Below are 19,902 nucleotides of genomic sequence, written 5' to 3' on the forward strand. Positions count from 1 at the left end.
TGTGCAGAGATTCCCAGAAGAACGCATTGCAGCCCTATTCTTCTCTAGGGTTAGACAGCACTCCAGGAGTGTCAACAGTTTTGCATAAGGTTCTTAACAGTTTTAGGGTAAAAATGTTAGCTATATATTGCATAATTTTATCATCATCTAAGTGTCTCCCCCACAACCCAATTCCCCAGTAAAAGTATGTGAACATTAATTATGAAATTGCTCGTCATCTTCATCATTAAGGGAATGATTACTAAGGAAATTACTGATTGATTACTTAGGAATTCATTACTCAAAGTTTCCACAGAGCCTAAGTGAGACCTCACAGTCTGTTATGGGACAAAAGATTAGGAGCTGGAGATGGACAGGTGACTTTGATTTTTTTTAAGTTTCTAAGCCATCCAACTGCCTTCTCTCTCAGATTATTTTAATGCAAAGTTTTAAATGTACAAACCTTTCCATCTCTTTTATCTCCTTCCAAGTCCTGAGTAAAACATGAGACATTTTTTCCTCTAACTGCACGATAAATACCAGCTACCGTTTCCGTATCAGACAAAAATGTTCCCTTTACTGGAGTTCAGTTCCATTGCCTGTGAAATAGGGGTAATGAAACCTGCCTCAAAGAATTGGTGTGGGAAATAACGAGATGGCGGAGAGGGAGGGTGACAGAGTTCGGGACTCTTTGGGTTCAAATGCATTTTCTGTGATGAGGCTGCTTTTCCTGATTATCCTGAACTCAGAAACTAAATAGACGTAGCCAGTTCAGCAAGAGCTGCTGATAACATGGGAGGCGCTGGCATTGTTTCTGGTGCACAGCGTCTTCCAGAATATCAGTGTTGGTACCGCTAGTACTATTACTACTGCTTCCTCTAATGCCATCACTCTTCACGTGGCTGTGTTTGGAGTTTTTGAAGTTATTTGTTTTAGTGAACCAAATTCTGCTTATCAGCATAGACTTATTTTTCCTCCCCAGGGTTGTTTTTTGCCAGAACATCAGAATACAGTTTAGTTTCTAAGTCCTGGCACACTACCCAACTTCTCTTCCTCATTTTAACTCTATTCTCTTTGGCCGCAGTTTCTGGGAGTGGCAACTTGCTAGCGGACTCGATGGTTAATCCTTCTTCTTTGTTGACATCTCAGCTTTTACATGGTGAAGTTAACTTTTGTCTTCTTTTACGAATTCCAGTGCCAGTGGCAGATATCAAAGCAGTGGTGACGGGAAAGGACTGTCCTCATATGAAAGAGAAAGGTGCCCTTAAACAAAACAAGGTAAGGTTTCCAGTTATCTCAAACAGATAGTTCTGTTGGAACAATGTGGGGAGCAGTGGGCCCAGCCTTCCTTCTTGGGTAGCAATGCTTGTGTGTGTGGTTATACACCTTTTTCCCCTCCTGATTTCTTTAACATCTCTCAGCTTTATTTTTCCTCCATTGATCATGTATTTAATCCCTGCCGTGTCTTCCATTCTCTGACCCCCTGCCTAGTCCCAGCCCTAGGAATTGCCTGCTGACTATTATCACCCAGTCTTCCCTCCAGCCTTCCCCACTCAGCCCCACACATTCTCTGGTCCTCTCCTAACCTCCCATTTATGTTTATATTACCCCTTCCCCAACTCCTACCCCAATCTATTTCATTCTCTCCTGCTGCTATCACCTTCTCAGAAGCCTCCACGGGGTCTCTGTGAAGCCCGAGAGAAACAGACCAAGTGATTCAGAACGTTTTAGAAAATGGTTAAGGCCCTGATGTCCTCCAGCGTGGTAGAAAGTACTGTGAAATAATAGCTCAAACCCAGCTTCAACGAGAAAATTTCCCCTAAAGGTACATTGCTTAAACCCCCTTCACATTGCAATAGTTTCCACCCTCCCCTCCTAGTTGACAACCTGGCTGTTCACCATGACAGCCCATGTTCTATACCAGAGGGTGTGCAGGGACTTCCTCTGAAAAGACGGGCCCCAGTTTAGAAGTATTTGCCCTTGAGCGAGCCATCAGGAAGCCAGTTCTTTATTTATCCCTCTCAGCATCTTGTGATATGTAATACCCATCCATGAATAAAATTACCCAGATTGATCTGGGTGCCCCAGCTACCTCGGTCCCCAAAACATCACAGAAATCAGTAGGTTGCTTTTTTGTTTTCAGTGTTAGTATCTAAGGGGAATATGACCTTGATACACATTTTCCTTATCAGTCAGGGTTCAAGGGAATACTCCCTGCGCTGTGATCTCTAACATTGCAAGACAACGGGAATCCAGGTCTGCATGGGATGACCCTGTGTCCTCGGTTGGGGAAAATGGAAGTACTGGGGAAGTGCTGTTGAGTAGGCGCAGCCAAGGAGGCTGATAGCGAAACTTTGGCTTCTTAAGTTACATAAGGATAACTCACGTCAGGTCCATGTGAATTCCTTCGTTGTCAAGCCTGTCACACACACCCCTGTCATCTGATGCCTTAACTGACAAGCGTAATGACAAAACGGCATGCCCAGGAGTGTGTGGGCCCCCTGCAACCTGGCATTTCTCTTTTTTCTCTGATGTGGGAAATGGGGATTTTCCAGCTCATCAGATTTCAGACAAGCCTTCTGACCCACGGCAGCAAGTCTCCAGCCTTTGTGACTTGCCTCCTGTGGGGCTGCTCTCCCTCAACACCCCCTGATCTGCAGAGCACAGTCCTGGGGAGCACGGGCTCCGCTCAACTCCAGCTGAGGTCCCTGTGGTTATATAACACTCGCAGCTGAGCAGGAAATGCTGTGGGGAAATTGGCAGCAACCAGAGAAGGCCAGGAGGGGTGTGGTTGGACAGCAAAGCGGCATGCCAGGATCCAAGCACTCTGAGTGGGGACAGAGAGAATTATGTAAAACGGGGGTGGGGGGGGCCCTAGTTTCAGCCCCAGCGTGTAAAGAGGTTGGGAGTTGTCACTCAGATCCTTAGAGTGAACAGAAAGTAAGTAAAGTGAAAAGTCAACAATTTTCTCGGACCTGCCAGAAGACTCAGGTCTCAGGGCAAACCGCCAGTCTGGAATCCTGGAGAGCCAGGGGCATCCAGAGACTCCCACAGATCTGCTCATCTGGAGCAGAATCCAGGGAGCCTGAACTATCGGATCACTTAAGTAGTAATTCTGATAAAGTGCCGTGGGCTGAGCATGGGCCAGTGTGAGAATGAGAAACTCTTGGAGGTTGCTGTCTTGGGGGCGTACTTACATGGGCTCTGCCTTCGGTAATCCTAGCAAATTCTCCCATTGAAGATCTGAGAAAGATCCCCTCTCTCCAGGTGGCTCTGGGAAGAGAAATGGATGAGTAATCGTGATGTATGCCAGAGCCTTGTATAACAAAGTCCTGTTCTCCAGACCTTGCTCTCATCTAGGGGAGGAGAATTTCTACCATTTAATCCCATTAGCCTTCCCGTCTCAACAGCAGTCAAAGCCCCAAGGAGATTGACAGGAAACTGTGCAGCCTTGGAAAAGGGAGGAGGTGGGGAGGGGTGCTGTACCACTGGAGAAACGACTGAGACAGTGACAACCACGAGATACAAGGCCCCTAAAAGAAGGAGGTTTAATTGGAAAATTGCAGAATGTTACCCCCCGCCCATACCCCACCACCACACCCACAAGACCAAAAGAGTGGAGTATAGTGGGAAGACGTGCAAGCCACAGAGTCTCTCTGAGGAGGGGGACTTTGGGAGCCCGAAGTCAGAGTAGAGACAAAACCAGACACACTGGGGGGATTGGAAGGCTCTGGCACTTATAGCTGCATCAGTAGCCCAGTAGCCCAGTTCTTTGCCGGATTAACGTAAATTGTCACTCTGATGGCCTGTGTATCTCATTTTCTGCTACCTGATACAACATGTCTGGATTTCAGCAAAAAAATTACAGGCACACCAGAAAGCAAGAAAAAAAACAGCTTGAAGAAACAAATCAGTTATCATAATCAGACTCCAATATGTTGGTCACAGATGTTGGAATTATCCGATAGAAAATTTAGAATAACTACAATTAAAAGTGTTATCGGGTCTAATGGAAAAAGTAGATCATATGAAAGAACAGCTGGGTAATATAATCACAGAAAGGAAAACTCCAGAAATGAATCAGAAAGACTATAAATGAAAAACACTGTAACAGAAGTGAAGAATGCTTTTAGTTGACTCCTCAGTAGGCTTGACGTGGCTGAGGGAAGGCTTAGTGAACTTGAAGTTGAGTCAGTAGAAACTCCCTAAACTGAACTGCAAAGAGGGAAAAAAGTGAAAAAAAAATAGAGCATCAAAGAACTGGGGCACAATTGCAGAAGGTGTAACATATGAATAATTGGGCTGCAAGGAAAAAAAGAGAAGGGAGCAGAAGAAATACTGGAGCAGTAATGGACAGGAAGTTACCAGAATTAATGACGGACGTCAAACCACAGATTGAGGAAGCTTAGACGACACCCAACCAAATGAGTACCCCCCCTAAGAAAAACCACCTAGGCATATCATGTTTCAACTGCAGAAAACCAAAAACAAACAGGAGATCTTGAAAGAATCCAGGTGGGGAAACCATCTCACCTGTGGAAGAAAAAAGATAAAAATTGAAATGGATTTCCTATCAGACATTGTGTAAACAGGAAGAAAGTAGAGTGCAGTATTTCGTTCTGGGGAAGAACCCCACCAACCCAGAATTCTTTATCTACTGAAATCGTCCTTCAAAAGCGAAAGGGAAGTAAAGAGTTTTCAGATTTAAAAAAAAAGCTGAGGTAATTCATTGTCAGCAAAATGACGTAGGTGAGAAACTTGGATCCCACAAAAGGGACAGAAATACATCAGATAGGGAATAAATGAAGGTAAAATAAAAATATCTATTTTTGTTGCGAATCCATCTAAAAGATAACTTTGTTAAAAGTAATGATAGTAACAATGTATTAAATGATTATAGCATATGAGTAGTGAGATGACTGACAGCAAAGTCACAAGAGCCAGGAGACAGGATTTGGGATACTGAAAACAGGGAAAGGCAAACAAAAAAAGGAAAAGGAAGGAAGGGAAAAAAGCAAAGATTAGAAAAGAGTTACAAACATAGCAGCCATCAACTATGTCAGTAATCATTTTGGATGTCAATGGTCTAAGTACACCAATTAAAAGATTCTCAGAGTAGATTTTAAAAAGACCCAAGTCTATGTTTTCTACAAAAAAAAAACTGAAGAAAAACAACTTTAAATATAAAGACTAAGAGAGTTTAAAATATTAGAATGGACAACAATATCAAAATATATAAGGCAAAACTAATAGAACTGAAAGGAGAAATTCACAAATCCATTATTATTCTAGAGGCATAGATACACCTCTGTCAGTAATTGACAGATCAAACAGGCAGAAAATCAATAAGGATATTGACCACCTGAACAGCAGCACCAATCAACTTGATCTAATTAACAATAGACATTGCCCTAGCTGGTGTAGCTCAGTGGATTGAGCGCAGGTCTGCGAATCAGATGATTGAGGTTCGATTCCCTGTCAGGGCACATGCCTGGGTTGCAGGCCAGTTTCCCAGCAGGGAATGCACGAGAGGCAACCACACATTGATATTTCTCTCCCGCTCTCCTTTCCTTCCCCTCTAAAGGTAAATAAATAAAATCTTAAAAAAAAAAAATAGAAGATCCACACAACAGCAGATTACTCATTCTTCTTAAGCTCAAGGGAAATGTTCAAAGATACCACATTCTGGGCCATAAAATACATCATAACACATTTAATAGAATAATAAGCATGAATAGTAGTTTCTCAGATCACAGCAGAATTAAATAAATCAGTAACAGAAAGATAGTTATAAAGTCCTTTCAAATATTTAGAAATTTAATAATACACTTTTAAATAATTCTTAGCTCAAAAAGAAGTCTTAAAAGAAATTACAAAATGTTTTAAGCTAATTAAAATGAAAGTATAACTTATCAAAATATGTGGGATGGGGCAAAAGCAGTGTTTGGGGGAAGTTTGTAGTATTAAATTTGTATATTAGAAAACAAGAAAGATCTAAAAATCAATAAAGTTTTCACCTTAGGATAGCAGAGCAAGTTAAGCCAAAAGCATGCAGAAAAGAAGAAATAATACATGATTAAAGTACAAATCACTGAAACTGAGAAAAAGAAAAATAGTAGAGAAAATTGACAAAACAAAATCTTGGTTCATGGAAAAGATGACTAAAACTGATAAGCTTCTAGCCTGACTAAACAAGAAAAAGTGAGACAAGACCCAGTTACCAATATCAGAACAGGAGTGGAGATGATCTCATACCAGCACATGATACGTGTGGGTAGAGTTGGCCTTCTTGTATCAGACTCCTCTGCTCCTAGAAGAGATCAACAAAACAACAAGTAGATGACATTTTCCAACCTTCTTTTTTTTAATTTAAATTCTTTTATTGTTGTTCAATTACAGTTGTCTGTATTTTCTCCCCCCCTTCCCCCATCCCCTTCAACCCTCCTTTTATTGTCATAGCACTCATAGAAAATTGGGTGGAGGATGGATGGTTGGATGGATGGATGGATGGGTGGATGGATGGATGGATGATGGATGGATGGATGATAGATGGATGATAGATGGATGGATGATGGATGGATGATGAATGGATGGATGGATGGTAGATGCATGGATGATGGATGGATGGATGGATGGATGATGGATGGATGAATGGGGCACACTGCTATAAACATAGAGACAGGATTGCAAATGGAGGCTACTTTCTGGGATTCACTGGCCCACATGTCCAGCCACCCAAAGGTCTTCCAGGATGCCTTATGGTGGGCTAAGAGAGTATCTCTACCAGCCTGTCTCATTCATTTGCATACACAGGAAAATTGGTTGTTTTTATAATGCTAATAGTGTTCATGCACCTGGTTCATTAGGGTAACTATCAAAAGAGAGAAAGGAAACCCACAGTCCTAAAAACTTACTTCCTCAACCCCACACACTCCTCCCAGTATTCCAAGTCCCTCCTCTCCGCCTCTAGGACTTCTGGGTAGGAAAGGAGAGACCTGCAGCCTGAAAGGACAGTTGACTGAAATGTGTCCCTATGAAGTGCATCAGTGCACACGAGTGGGCAGTAAGTGAGGCGTGTGGCTGACTCTTCAGACAGATTTTCCAGCTGGACAGAAGGTTCTGACACTTGGTGCCCCGGGCTCTCGATTGGTCTGCCTGCAAGCAAGGCAAACTGAGACATCAGCGTCCATAAGGGAGATGCTTTGTTAATAGCAAAATATTGGTGACTGCCACGACCTCTCACTCATTCAACATCTGATAGCCCGGGCTCTGTCTAAGGCCCGGAAAATAGAAAAAGGAACAAAAAAACCTTGTTCCTTGAGGCAGAGGCACTTGTTCAGCCGTCTGCTCAGTCGGCACCAGCGCCGCTGGGAGACAAGGAGCTCTGGGCCGGGAGTGTGAGTGGGACAGAGGTGACCCATCCTCCTGCAGCGTAGAGTCTGACGTGGTCAACAGGTCAGTGCCTCAGGCGGGTTTCTGGGGACACAAACAGCACTCAGCTTCTTTGTAGTGAGAGCGAGCAAGTCTCAGTGAGACTTGAACTGTTGTGGGTGAATGGAAATTTCATGGGGGAAATCGGGTGTTTAAGGATTAAGGATTCTGAAGTCAAACGCTGTGATTTATGAGGTTGATTTATTGCCGAGTTTTCGAAAAGGGGCATTCCTGAAGTGTATCCCACCGAATGTGGGGCTTATAAACAGTCAAAATGTCATCAGCAGAGGAGAGATCGGGCCGCATCTCACTGATTCAGGGACAAACATGTTTGATGTAAGAGAAGCTTCCATCCACCGTGTCCCAGAAACCAGCTTCTGTTTTCCTAGTGTGATCTGTGAGCCTGAAACAAGAAGCAGATTATACTAGAAGCCGATGTTCTAGTATCAGCCTGAAACCCTGGTCTTAACCAAAAGGCTTTTATCCACGTTTACTTCATTTGTCCTTCATTCAGCAACTGTATTGAGTATGTTCTTTATACCAGGTCTGTGCCTGGTGCTGAGAATCCAAAGATAAATATGACCTGGCCTCTGGCCCTGGGTGTCTGGTAGATATAAGACTTCTGTGTCAACATGCAATTACTCCCCGATGTTGCCTATTTTTGTGGTAACTTAAACTCAGGGCGAGCCCAGGAGACTGGAGAAAACAGGATCCAAGCTGGGTTTTAAAAAGGAGTCGACCAGGTGGAGAAGGAAGGGGAAAACATTTTAGGAGGGGGGAAGAGTGTGTAAACTAGCACAGAGCTGTCTCTGATTGACAAACGTTGAATTCAGAGGATAGGATTGATGGGGACAGAGGAAAGAGAGTGGGTTGGACTGAGGCCAGACAGAGTTGCCTAAAGAAGCATTATTGACCATTATTATGTACCACGTGACTGAGTGAATTTTAGCTTCGAAATTAAAACTCAAATCCATACGTCCAGAGACGAGCAGTAATGTACTATAGGTGAAATCTACGACTGTTTCTAAGACCATGTAGGACATGCGCACACACACTATCCTGTGTCTTTAACTAATGTACTTTGCCCTCAGAATGACCTTGATAGTGCGGGGAGAACCAGCATAGTCAAAGTGATTGCTGGCCAGAATGGCCAAATGAGACAAGTCACCCCCAAACAATATAAGGAATGGCAGCTAATGTGCTATACTGAAAATATGTTATATAAAACCCTACTCTTGTATTCATTCAGTCCATCATTTGACCCCTGAAAGATGATAGTCCCATAACCAAGGTGCCATCATGTCCAGAATTTCTCTGAGCATCCCCCCACCCAATTCATCTTGTCTCTGGTTCCAGGGTCGGAGGGTAGGGTACCGGGTCAGAGGTCCTGGGCCAGGGGGAATCTTCAGGTCTTCCTGCCTCCTCTGTCCCCAGAACTTCCCCATGCCAGCCCTTTCACCACACAGTGACATGCGGTTTGGGAATTAGTGGAACAGAGGATGAAGATAAGCTGCTCCTAGACATAATTTTTCACTGAATTAAATCCATAGGCAATAAAGGACCTTAGGTGGCAAGTAGCACAGCCCCAGAGCCTCAGATGTCCAAGTGAGCATTGTGTGTGACAAGGAGCCCCGGAGGGTGACACTGCCCCAGATCCAGGACCGCTTACTGCCACACCTCCTGGCGCCTCTCTCCTTCCAGACAGCTCAGACAGCTCAGACAGCTCGGACAGTGGCAGCTTTTGGAGTGTTTGCCTGGGAGGTGTTATCGCACCCAGCTCTGCAGCCTCCCTGCTCCCAGTGCTGACGAGCTGACCTCCACCCATGACTCAATGACAACAAGCCAGAGACATCAATAAAACTCATTATAAGTGATAGCAGCCTTTCAAACAGGCATTCGGCTCAGAGAATTAATTCCTCCCACCCCTCCTAGGCAGCTTTGGTGAAATTAAAGTGCGGATAGACGTGTTCATGAGTTTCCCATTTCCTGCCTGCGTTCGTCAGGAATCTAGGTCAGGACGGTGCTCCTCCTTCACATCTCCACTGGTACGTGCCTCAGAAGGGCAAAGCCCCAGGTTTGCACGCCCCTCCCTCTCCTTGTCCATGCTCCTGCAGAAGACAAAGTGTCACAAGGACAGCCACCCTGACACTCTGGTCTCCAGCACCATGTCAAGAGGTTGAGTCTGGGCTCAGGCAGTGTCATTAGCAACACAAAGCAGCTGTTCTCCAGTGTCAGCCCAGAGATCAGGTCATGAACTTCACCTTTTCCCATTGACCTCCCAGGGCTCCCTCGTTCTGCTGTAGGTAACATCCAGACTGGTTGTTCTGATGCAAAGCCCTGTCCTTCCCCATCTCTCCAGTCTCTCAGGTGTGAGTCCATTTCTCTACCAAATGATAGTAAGAATAACAAAGAAGTCATCATTCATATAGTGTTCCTAATCTAAAAACAGCTTCCATAAGTATGTGAAATTAGAGCTTAGAATTTTATTGAAAAAAAATGTTTTAAGTTTTTTGAAAGAAGAAAATCATTACCTGTGATTGTAGAGCCTTACTATAATTATTTCCGTTTCACATTTCACTTCCAGTCTCTGTCCACAGGTAGACATTGTTCGTAATTGTGATCATCAAATGTAAAGAATGTCCAATTCTCCTGCTGTTTGCTTATTATCAGATCTCTATAAGTATCATATTGAATAGCTGGTTGAACATATTTCTCTGGGTTGCTAACTTGTGACTTCTTTAATGGTTCACCCAATGAAGGGAAGACATGTATTTAGTTTCATATACTATGTTCTTTGCTTGCTTTTCAATTTTTTTTTAGGAATAACCCCAGGAGTGGGCTTCCTTGTTCTTGATATGGACTACCTTGGTGATATTTTTAGAGGATGATACGAAGTTTTGGTACCACTAATAGTACTGATGGCTATTTTTATCATAAACTAAAAGACCTGAGAGACATGTCAAACTTAACAGAAAAATTACTTTCTGTTTGTTTGTTTGTTTGTTTTGGTGAGGTCCTTTCTAATATTATCCATCTCCTCAATGGAGGCCTAAGAGAGAAAAAAATGAAAAATTAAGAGAAGTTTTGCAGAATAGCCCCCATTCTGTGACTCACCTCCTTCCCTTCCCTTGTTTCTGTTCCTGGTGGGTGAGGAGGCCCGAAGAGTATGAGATGCTGGTAGGTCTGGGCTTGAACAAGCACCTCTCCGTTTTAATGAGGGAACCGCTGGGAGTGAGCCAGACACTGACCAACCCGCAAGAGCCACACAGCCTTATGGTTGATGTTGTCAAGAGAGGCGGCCTGCTGATGCTGAGCCTTTTGAGTTCCCTTTGGGTAAATTCTCTAACACACCTGATATTCTGAGTCCCGGAGGCATTGACCTCTTTCTGCCTTCCATCTCTTTCTGCGGCATTCTTCTGTGGCATTGGCCCAAGGCAAGTTCTCTGATAGCGTTTAAGGCAGATGATGATTCGGAGAAAACTGCCCCCTAGCAGTGGATGCCTGGTGGGCACTTACTGAGGGCACAGCTCTGGAGGAGGGGTAGTTGTGAGCAGTGCTGGTTATAAAGGCAAGAAGAAGGAAGGAAGGCTACCTCATGGGTCCTAACGATGCAGCATACCAATGTGGATACACTTGACCCTTCCCCTCCATGTTAGGGCGTGCTGGGGTCTTGAGATGTGTGATCATTCTTGTCTTCTAAAGGTTGTGTCCTGCTGACTGCTAGAATAGACCAGTAGGGTAATCATTGTACCCAACATTGCACAGTGCAGACAATTTGAGAAGTGCATTTTAACACACATATTAGACGTGACAGAGTGTGTCTCAACCAAGGTCATTCAACTACAATGAAATGATAGTGTCACTTAGGCCTTGGTCCTTTGGGTGTGGCTCATTCTGTTTGCACTCAGTAGATGCTCACCAGTGAATGAACCCAGGTGTTCTGACATTGAGCCCGTATTTCTCCCTGAGTTGCTAAAGGGTAGAAGCTAGAGTTGGTGCAACCTTTGCTCTACAGTAGTTTTGAGATCAAGGGATGAACATGTAACCTAAAGACAATGCATTCACCCCAAATCTTATTACCTACACTGTGTTAGGAAATGTATGTTCCTACAAACATCCTTCGGTTTGGGGGTGATCAAAGACAGAGCAGCCCTAGTGCTGCTGATGGGGAAGGAGCTTACAGCTGGTCATGGTCTCCCGGAAGGGGGATGCTGAAGAAGACAGAGGTACAGCTCTGGGCTCTGTGGCCTTGGACCACTCATTGGCCTGCTGCTCCTCTGGACGCACTGTGAGCCTCCTCCACATTCTCTGTAGCTGCAAAACCAATGTGCCAGCTTCCCTGAACACCGTGTTTGTTCTGCTCTCTTGTAGGAGGTGCTTGAACTGGCTTTCTCCATCTTGTATGACTCAAACTGCCAACTGAACTTCATTGCTCCTGACAAGCACGAGGTAAGGGTCTCAGGGGGATTATTTTATGAGAGAAGGTCACATTTTTCTCTCGAAAAACAAACAGGAGAAAAATGTTAGAAACACAGAAATTTCATTTAAAAAGAAAAGGCCTGCCTGAGAAAAATCAGGAACAAAGGAATATCTTGTTGACTTGGAAAGGGATGGGAAAACTGCCCGCTTCTCACTAGCTCATTTAATAGTCCATGATAAAGAAAAAGAATGTAGAGGGATAAGACTCAGCTAGGGCATAGTTCTTAACCCAGAAGAAGAAGCAGCCCTTGGAGATGCCATTGAATATTTAGTTTCTGGTCCTGATTGCCCCAAGATAAACTTGTCTCTATTCTTTAAACTGTCTTATATACCTGAAACTAATATAAAATAATATCAAGTGTAAACTGGAATTGAAAAGTAAAATTTTGAAAAAGAAAACATTTGATAGAGTAGGTTTCCTACCATGTTTCTCTAAATGACTTTGGGAAGTTCAGGGCTGTCTCTGGTGTTGGGTTTTATTTTTGAGATGCTTTTATTCCTTTTTGACATCTTGTTATACGTATAATTTGTTTCTCTTCTTGAGGCACGCTGTCAGCTATATTTAAAATATTTAGCATAAAGCTAGGAAAATGCATTTATAAGATAAAGTAGTGGCTATGGTTGATTTAACTTTTTATCTGGTAAACTAGCATCCAACATCACACTTGAAATTCTTATTTTTGTTTTGTGTGTCATTGCATAAACATTTTTCAGAAAGGAAGGGAACATTTTACTAAAACATGACTTTTGTTCCCTATTTCCCCTAGGAGACTTAGCTCATTTAGAAGTTATTCAGTATTGGGTTTACACTGGCTTGGAGCTTTTGAATAAAATTGTACATCCCAAAGAGAGAGGAAAGATTAGATGTAAATCCTGCATTTAGAATGGTGTTTAAATATAATTCTGTGTTACTTGACATTTCGTTTGCAGAAGGGTATGACTTTGTCTTCATCTTCCTGAAAATAGATTCTGTGTCCTACTGTTTCTCTTTTTAAATAAAATTGTGGTCGTGCGCAGGCCAGCATATCCAAAATGTGTACAGCTGCGGAGCAAACCACCAAAAACAGTAGGACTGTGAATGGCATTTAAACCCAGGCGAGGCTGTTTTCCTCAGTGCATGTTAATTCCATTTAACAATAAGTGCTCTGGGACCGCCACGTCTGCATTCGTGCCTGCCCCTCGTGATGCAGCGGGGAGGAAATGCTGTGTGCTTGTGAGCACTTTTAATGGCTCCAGACCACTTTCACGTCTGTTACCTTATTTAATTGGCATCATCACTCCATAAAACAGAAAGTTGTATTACAGATGTCCTCATTTATAAATGAGGAGGGAGACATTTCCAAGAATGGAGTAGCTCAACAGTAGTAAACAGTAATTACGACTATTCAGTGCTTTACGTGCTTCATCTCACTTAATTCTCGTCTAAAACTCCAAAACAGCAAACTAGTAGTATCTCCATTTTTTAAAGGAAGGGAATGAGGCACAGGGAGGCCAAGACACTTGTCCAACGTCAAACAAGGAGTGAGTGGCAGAGCTGGGATTTGAACCAAAGGGGCTCCATAAACCCCTTCTCTTTGGCTCCTGTACTGTGAGGCTAGGAAGAGAGAAGAAAGAAAGCAGGACCTGGACTCATCGCGTCCCGCCTGTTCCCATCACCCAGCCTCCGCAGTCACCGACTGGCAGCCAGTCTGGTTTCATTTCTAGCACCCACACCCAGCTACGTCCCCAGATTAGGTTCTAAGCCAATCCAGATCCCATACCGTTTTGTTGGTAAGTGTTCCTGTGTGCATCTTTAAATAATAAACAGTCCATTTTGAAACCTAACTGCAGTACTCCGGTCACACCCAATTTTGTGATGCTCTGGTACCACCACTGTGTGCAATCAGTTTTCAGATTTCTCCAGCTGACTCATTTGTGTGTTTTCCTTCTCTGCTCTGTTCAGATCCGAATCCAAATAACATCCATACAAGGCAACTGGTTAACAAGTTTCTTACGTGTGCTTGAATTCATAGGTTCTCTCTCCCTCTGAGCCCCCCAGTTTCTTGTGAGCATGTGCACGTGCTTGTTTTAATTGAAATTTATTCATTTAAAAAAACCACATCATCTGTCTGGTAACATTGCCACAAGTCTAGATTTTGTTTATTATAATTCTGTGTATTAGTTTACTGTGGCTGCTGTAACACATTGCCGCACGCTCAGAGGCTTAAGACGATGTAAGTTTATTATTTTACAATTCTGTAGGTCAGTTCTGATGCAGGTCTTTCTTGGCTAAATTCAAGGTTGTCAGCAGAGCCAAATTCCTTTTCGGAGACTCTCGGAAACCTCAGTTTCCTCGGCCTTTCTATCCCTAGACACGGCCCACATTCCTTGGCTTGTGGCTTCCGTCCGTGAATAGCAGTATTGGGCCAGATCCTCACATCTTCCTCCATGCTCAGATCCCCCTCTGCCTGTCACTGCTCTCTCTGACTCCTATTCTGTTTCCCTCTGCTGCTTTTAATTGTGACCCTTGTGATTACATTCCCACATGGACAATGCTGGATAATCTCCTTATTTCAAGATGAACTAACTAGAAGCCTTTATTCCGTTTGCCATGGAACCCAGCGTATACATGGGTTCTAGGGTTTGGACAAGGTCCTCTTGGGAAGGAGGGTGTTGTTCTCCCTGCTCCAGCCTGCACAGGGAGTCACATGTTTATCCATCTTCTCTATTTCCTGTTAAGTCATAATTAGATGGTGAATCAAACTTGGGCTCAACTCTGGGCAGCATAGACTTGTGTTCTTCCACGGTGTCTGGTGTTCTCTCATTCGGGGGATGTTAGCAACCATTGATGACTGTTATCGTCTAGATCCCTGGATCCAGTAGAGGTTGCAAAAGGTTGGTATCCCAAATCTGTCCTTCCTTCTTCATTTTAAGCGGGATAGTTACAGAAACAGAAAATGGCCTTATTGACCCATTTGGCTGCCCTAAAGTTATACAATGTGGACATTACAAACAGGATACATACTTGATTTCTTTTACCTTCAAAAGAGTGAGCATCTTCCAGAGGAGACTGATGAGGTGTTTTGGGTGTTTGAGTATCATTATAAAGGAATGGATATAAACGTATTTTTAAATCTAAACATTTAAACATGTCACTTCTCGGCCTTTTGGCTAAGATCAAGTGTAAACATTTAAACGTAGGTTACTGTCATTGTCATTATCAGTGCCCCTATCTAGAGAAAGTGGTAACACCCTTTTGTTGGCTTCTGTTGACAGGACCCAGATGTCTTTGATAATTTTGAGTCACTGTGGTATGACACAATATCCCAGGCCCATCTGTGTGTTCCCTGCCTTTTCTTTATGGAACTTTGGTTCCTTTTCCTTTAGCACCCAGAATCTGGGCATTGGGTGTGTCCATTACCCGTTGGTTGGTCATTACATTCAGGATTTTTTGTGGACAGAGCTGTGAGTTACGATTCTTTGGAAAGACAAAATGCAGCATACGTTTATACTGATACTTCCAATGCAGATTCAGTACCACAGAGTTATTTATTGGTTGATGTACTTTTTAAATAAAATGTTCTATGCCTGCTGCCTCTCAAAAGAAAAGCGCCACAGAAGTGTCCCCACGGGTTAAATTAATCTGTATTAGGAAGCTCGCCAGCACTGGGAAGGCTGCACGGAGGAGCAGTAATCCTCGGACTTGGGGAATCACAATGAGACAGAGTCAGACCTGCAAAGGGCCTTATGGAGCAGAGAGCTTCATGGTACGCATACCTGGAGGCGCCACTCACATAGCTGGGACCTTTTCTTTGTTGTTCTGTTACAGTTGTGCCAATTTTTACCCTTTGTCCTCCTCCACCCAGCCCACCAGTCCAGCCTATCCCACACTCCCACAATCCCCACACTGTTGTCCACGTCCGTGGGTCATTCATACATGTTCTTTGACCAGACCCTGCCCCTTCTTTCCACCCTTATCTATCTCCCCCCTCCCCTCTGGTCACTGTCAGTCTGTTCCCTGTTTCCCTGCCTCTGGTTCTCTTTTGCTCGCTTGTTCATTTTGTTCATTAGGTTCCTCGTATAGGTGAGGTCATATGGGATTTGTCTTTTACCACCTGACTTATTTCCCTTAATATAATGCTGTCCAGTTCCATCAAGTTTCCTCTCCCGAGATCTGTAACATAAGGATCTCCAGGCTAGGACCTAGGTATTTATTTTTATTAAAGTTATGTATAAAGCAATGAATTCTCAGAGGTGTTCAGAACCTATATAAAGTATTCATGAGGACACTAATACTTGCAGAAAGCCCTAAGCACTGAGCTAATGTTAGATGGGTTCAAAGCTTTGGCCAGGCTCCCAGAGCCCGGGCAGAGGCGAAACCCCACAGGTCAGGGCAGCAGCAGACAGACTTGACCTTGTAACATGCCCATGCCGCCCCCTCTCAGCTTAAAGAGCAGTGCCACCAACATGCATCATGGGGGGGGTTCCATCCCATTCCTACGACCTCAGGTTTGTAGCAGTCTTACGGCAACATCTGCTATATATTCTGGTAATCACAGTGCCAAGGACAGGCTGACGAGGGTCTGGAATTGCAACTTGAGACAGGGAGGGCAGGAGAGGGGGAAGTCTCATGCTAGAGGGAGGATCAGTGGGACAAGGACAGAGCAGTTACTGCCACCAAGGAACTGTCCAGCCTCGGACAGCCTGACACATCAGCAGAGCACGACGTCCAGAATGCGCGTAGTTGTCCGAGGCGCTGGCAGCGGCGGTGAGTCTTCTCGCCGGGCATCGCAGCGCCACAACCAGTCGTGGCAGGACCCTGGCCTCTGGGAGGGACGCCACCAAGGGCAGTCCAGGTCCTCAGGTGAACAAGGTGCAGCGCCTTTCCTCCCAGAGTTCACAGTCTACTGGAGAGGCGAAGGGCGCGATTCCTGTTGTGAGATGGGGGTAACTGAATACTTAGTGGGCTACTCTGGAGGGCTTTCCAAATCAGGTGACGTCCTCAGGGACTGTGCCCCAAAGACCTGGAGGAGCGAAACTCTGGGAGCTGAAGATCCAGGGAGAAGAGGTCCCCGACAGGTGGCCAACCCACCACCCACTGAGACCATCCAATAATTGTAGATGTTTTGTCTACCAGCAGAAGGCTATCCTCCAGCCCTTTTGCTAAGAAATAGAAAGGTAGGGCTGCCACTGATTCCAGGGTGGCACAGGGTTGTCCTCGCACATGCCAGGAATCAGAGGGGACAGGGCTTAGCTACTAGACCAGGAACCACGCCTGGAGTCAGGAGAAAAGCAGGCCTGACCTGATAGTTCATCCAGGAGCATTGGAACGTATTCCAGCCATACCTTAAAATGACAGCCCCACAGGAGGAATGTTAGAGACATTCTGTTGCACAGTCATGGGGAACTCCAATCCTGCTCTTACGTAGGGAGGCATTTTTTGCACAGAAGAACACAGGCACTGGAGTGTGATTGCGTAGGTTCAAATCCCATCCACTCCACATACTAGCAAGTTATTGAACTCCTCTGTGCCTCGGTTCTCATAAACAGAGACGGTAACAGAAATACCAACCTTACAGAGAGGTTGTGAATATTATAAATAGTGATGGAGGCAAAGTACTCAGCACAGAGCTGAGCATGTGTGGAGTAATCAGCAATTGTGATCTGTTGTTACTACTCTTTAAAGTGTCATCAGTAGTGACCCCTGGCACCTCCTTTCTCACCAGTACTGTATCTGGACGGACGGGCTGAACGCGCTGCTGGGGAAGGACATGCTGAGCGAGCTGACGCGGAATGACTTGGACACCCTGCTCAGCATGGAGATCAAGCTCCGCCTCCTGGACCTGGAAAACATTCAGATCCCCGACGCGCCCCCACCCATCCCCAAGGAGCCCAGCAACTATGACTTTGTCTATGACTGTAACTGAAGTGGCCGGCCCCAAAGCCACCCCTCCGAAACTGGAAAACCCAGCCAGCAGGAGAGGAGAAGGGAACACGCCAGCGCCTTGGAATCCTCTTGTGAGGGGAAGCTGTGTGTCAACACTTCCTGGGGCCTTGCCTCTAGTCCCGCCACTTTTCTGCCCCTACGTGACATCTGGCTCACCGCCCTGATTCTGTTCCTAGACGCCACTGCTTTAGGTCACTTCCCATTGCTGCAGTCTACTGGTGGGACAAAGAGCAAAGCCCACCACTGGCAAGAGAGCCAAAGGGCCCTCCTGCCCTGCTCCCCCACTGGCATGTCCTCCCCTCCTGGCATGTGATAGCCAGCGGTGCCAGGCTGCCCCCAACCAGCCGCCAGACCGAGGGAGAGCCCTGAGCACAGCTGGTGTCTGGAAGAAACAGCCTAACTACTTGAGAAGAACAAATACCACCTCCTCATTCCCCTTCTCTTTACAGTCAGCTCACACCACCAGTTCCATGTGAACTGAAATCTGCTTTCAAATCCACTCCCTCTTCCATTCTGGCCTCAGCCTTGCCCTCTTCCTTTCTGGTCCCAAGAGCAGCAGTCGCTGCCTTGTCCTTGTTCTTGCCAGCCTTGGGTCCCCAGACACAGTTCACAGGTCCCATGCCCACTTCATGTCTGCACTGTGACCCTGGCCAGCCTCCTTTCCTCGCCAACCAGTCTTGGGTTTCCTCCTCCTGCCCCAGCCTGCACCTGCCTTCCTCGCACTCACTCGCCCTCCCAGCCCCTTAGCTGAAAGCACAAAAGGTAAACTCAGTCATCATGCTCCATCTCTAATACAATATCCAAAACCTACCTGCCTCTGCAATGGGCAGTTACGAGCTAAGGGTCTGGTGTTACCTTCTCCGGGGTGGGGGCAGGGGGCACATCTGCTGCAACACAGGTTCCACAAGATGGTTAAGGTGTGAAAAGTCCAAGTTTACATCATTGTAATTATTACAGGTGTTGACAGTTTGCAAGGGTTTGGAGTTGGTTGGTTGTTTGGTTTGGGGTTTGTTTTGTTTTGTTTTTTTTTGCTTTGTTTTTGTACAAAAGAGTCTAACATTTTTTTGCCAAACAGATATATATTTAATGAAAAGAAGAGATACATAAATGTGTGTACTTTCCAGTTTTTTTAATTATTTTAATCCTAAACATCTTCCTGAGAATAACATTCCCTTAAACATGCTGTGGAATAAAGTTAATTGTGATGAGTTGGGGAGTCGGTGTGTTAATGTGGTGACTTCAGTTCTTGCTGTTCGGTCGTCAGGGTCACCTGTGAGCCTGTCAGAAATGCAGCATCTTTGGCCCCACCCCAGACCTGCAGAAGCGGTTCCTATGCACATTAGGGGACTCTGGACCATTGCTGGTCACCGTGGGCTCTGAGCGTCAGTAAAGGATGTTACTTCTGGGAAGGCCATCTAAACTCATGGAGAAAATCAGACCCACTGTGTAAAAATATTATCGGTGCACCATACACTGTGGCCTTTGACCCTGACGTTCTCGTTTATGTTTGTCTCCTTGCCACTTTATAACATATAGAACAGACCGAATTAAACACTTCACAATGGAAGGGAGCAATGAAAAAGAATGCAAATCCACAGATGAGAAATAAGTTAAGCCAGCACTAAATAAATCTCACTGTGAATTAAAGCATGGGTCAGAGCCCAGTGAGGGTGTTTTGGAACTTAGTTCTTCCGGAGGCACATCTGGATCGTCAGCTTTGAGGGGAGGTGTCAGCAAGGTCCAAGCGTGCAGAACTCAGCATGGTGCAGCACAAGCCACCACGGCAGAAGTGTCAGATGCCTACAGGTCACTGGTCTTTCTTGTCACCAAGATGTGCAATTATAGATTGACCTGAGTCGCAATGACATAGTTCAGGTTCTCCATAAAATTGCAGGGAAAAATAAGTCTTTCACAATCCGTAGTAATGCACAGGTGACTGACTGTTTTCTACCAGAGCGCGTGCACCTGAGCGTCAAGTGGATGCTTACTTGATCGTTAGACTCCGATGACATTAACTGCATGTCCTTCATATTGAGCATGTGTTGATCTCCCACCATCATGATAAAATAATAAATGTGATAAGTGTT

General features: G+C 44.9%; 1 protein-coding gene across 3 annotated transcripts in view; it reads left to right on the forward strand.

Moving 5' to 3' along the window:
- The window catches only part of ELMO1 (engulfment and cell motility 1), a 476,071-nt gene extending 457,039 nt beyond the window's left edge, over window positions 1-19,032 (forward strand). For all 3 annotated transcript variants that reach the window (XM_037041133.1, XM_037041135.1, XM_037041136.1), the window contains 3 exons: window positions 1,175-1,257; window positions 11,782-11,859; window positions 17,595-19,032. In XM_037041133.1, coding sequence (XP_036897028.1) covers window positions 1,175-1,257; window positions 11,782-11,859; window positions 17,595-17,795 — 362 coding nt within the window. In that variant the 3' untranslated portion in view covers window positions 17,796-19,032. The remainder of the gene's footprint in view (window positions 1-1,174; window positions 1,258-11,781; window positions 11,860-17,594) is intronic.
- Window positions 19,033-19,902: the final 870 nt, after the last annotated feature.

This window comes from Sturnira hondurensis, unplaced genomic scaffold, assembly GCF_014824575.4.
Source record: "Sturnira hondurensis isolate 20B ecotype Veracruz unplaced genomic scaffold, ASM1482457v3 Scaffold0002840, whole genome shotgun sequence".
NCBI lineage: Eukaryota > Metazoa > Chordata > Mammalia > Chiroptera > Phyllostomidae > Sturnira > Sturnira hondurensis.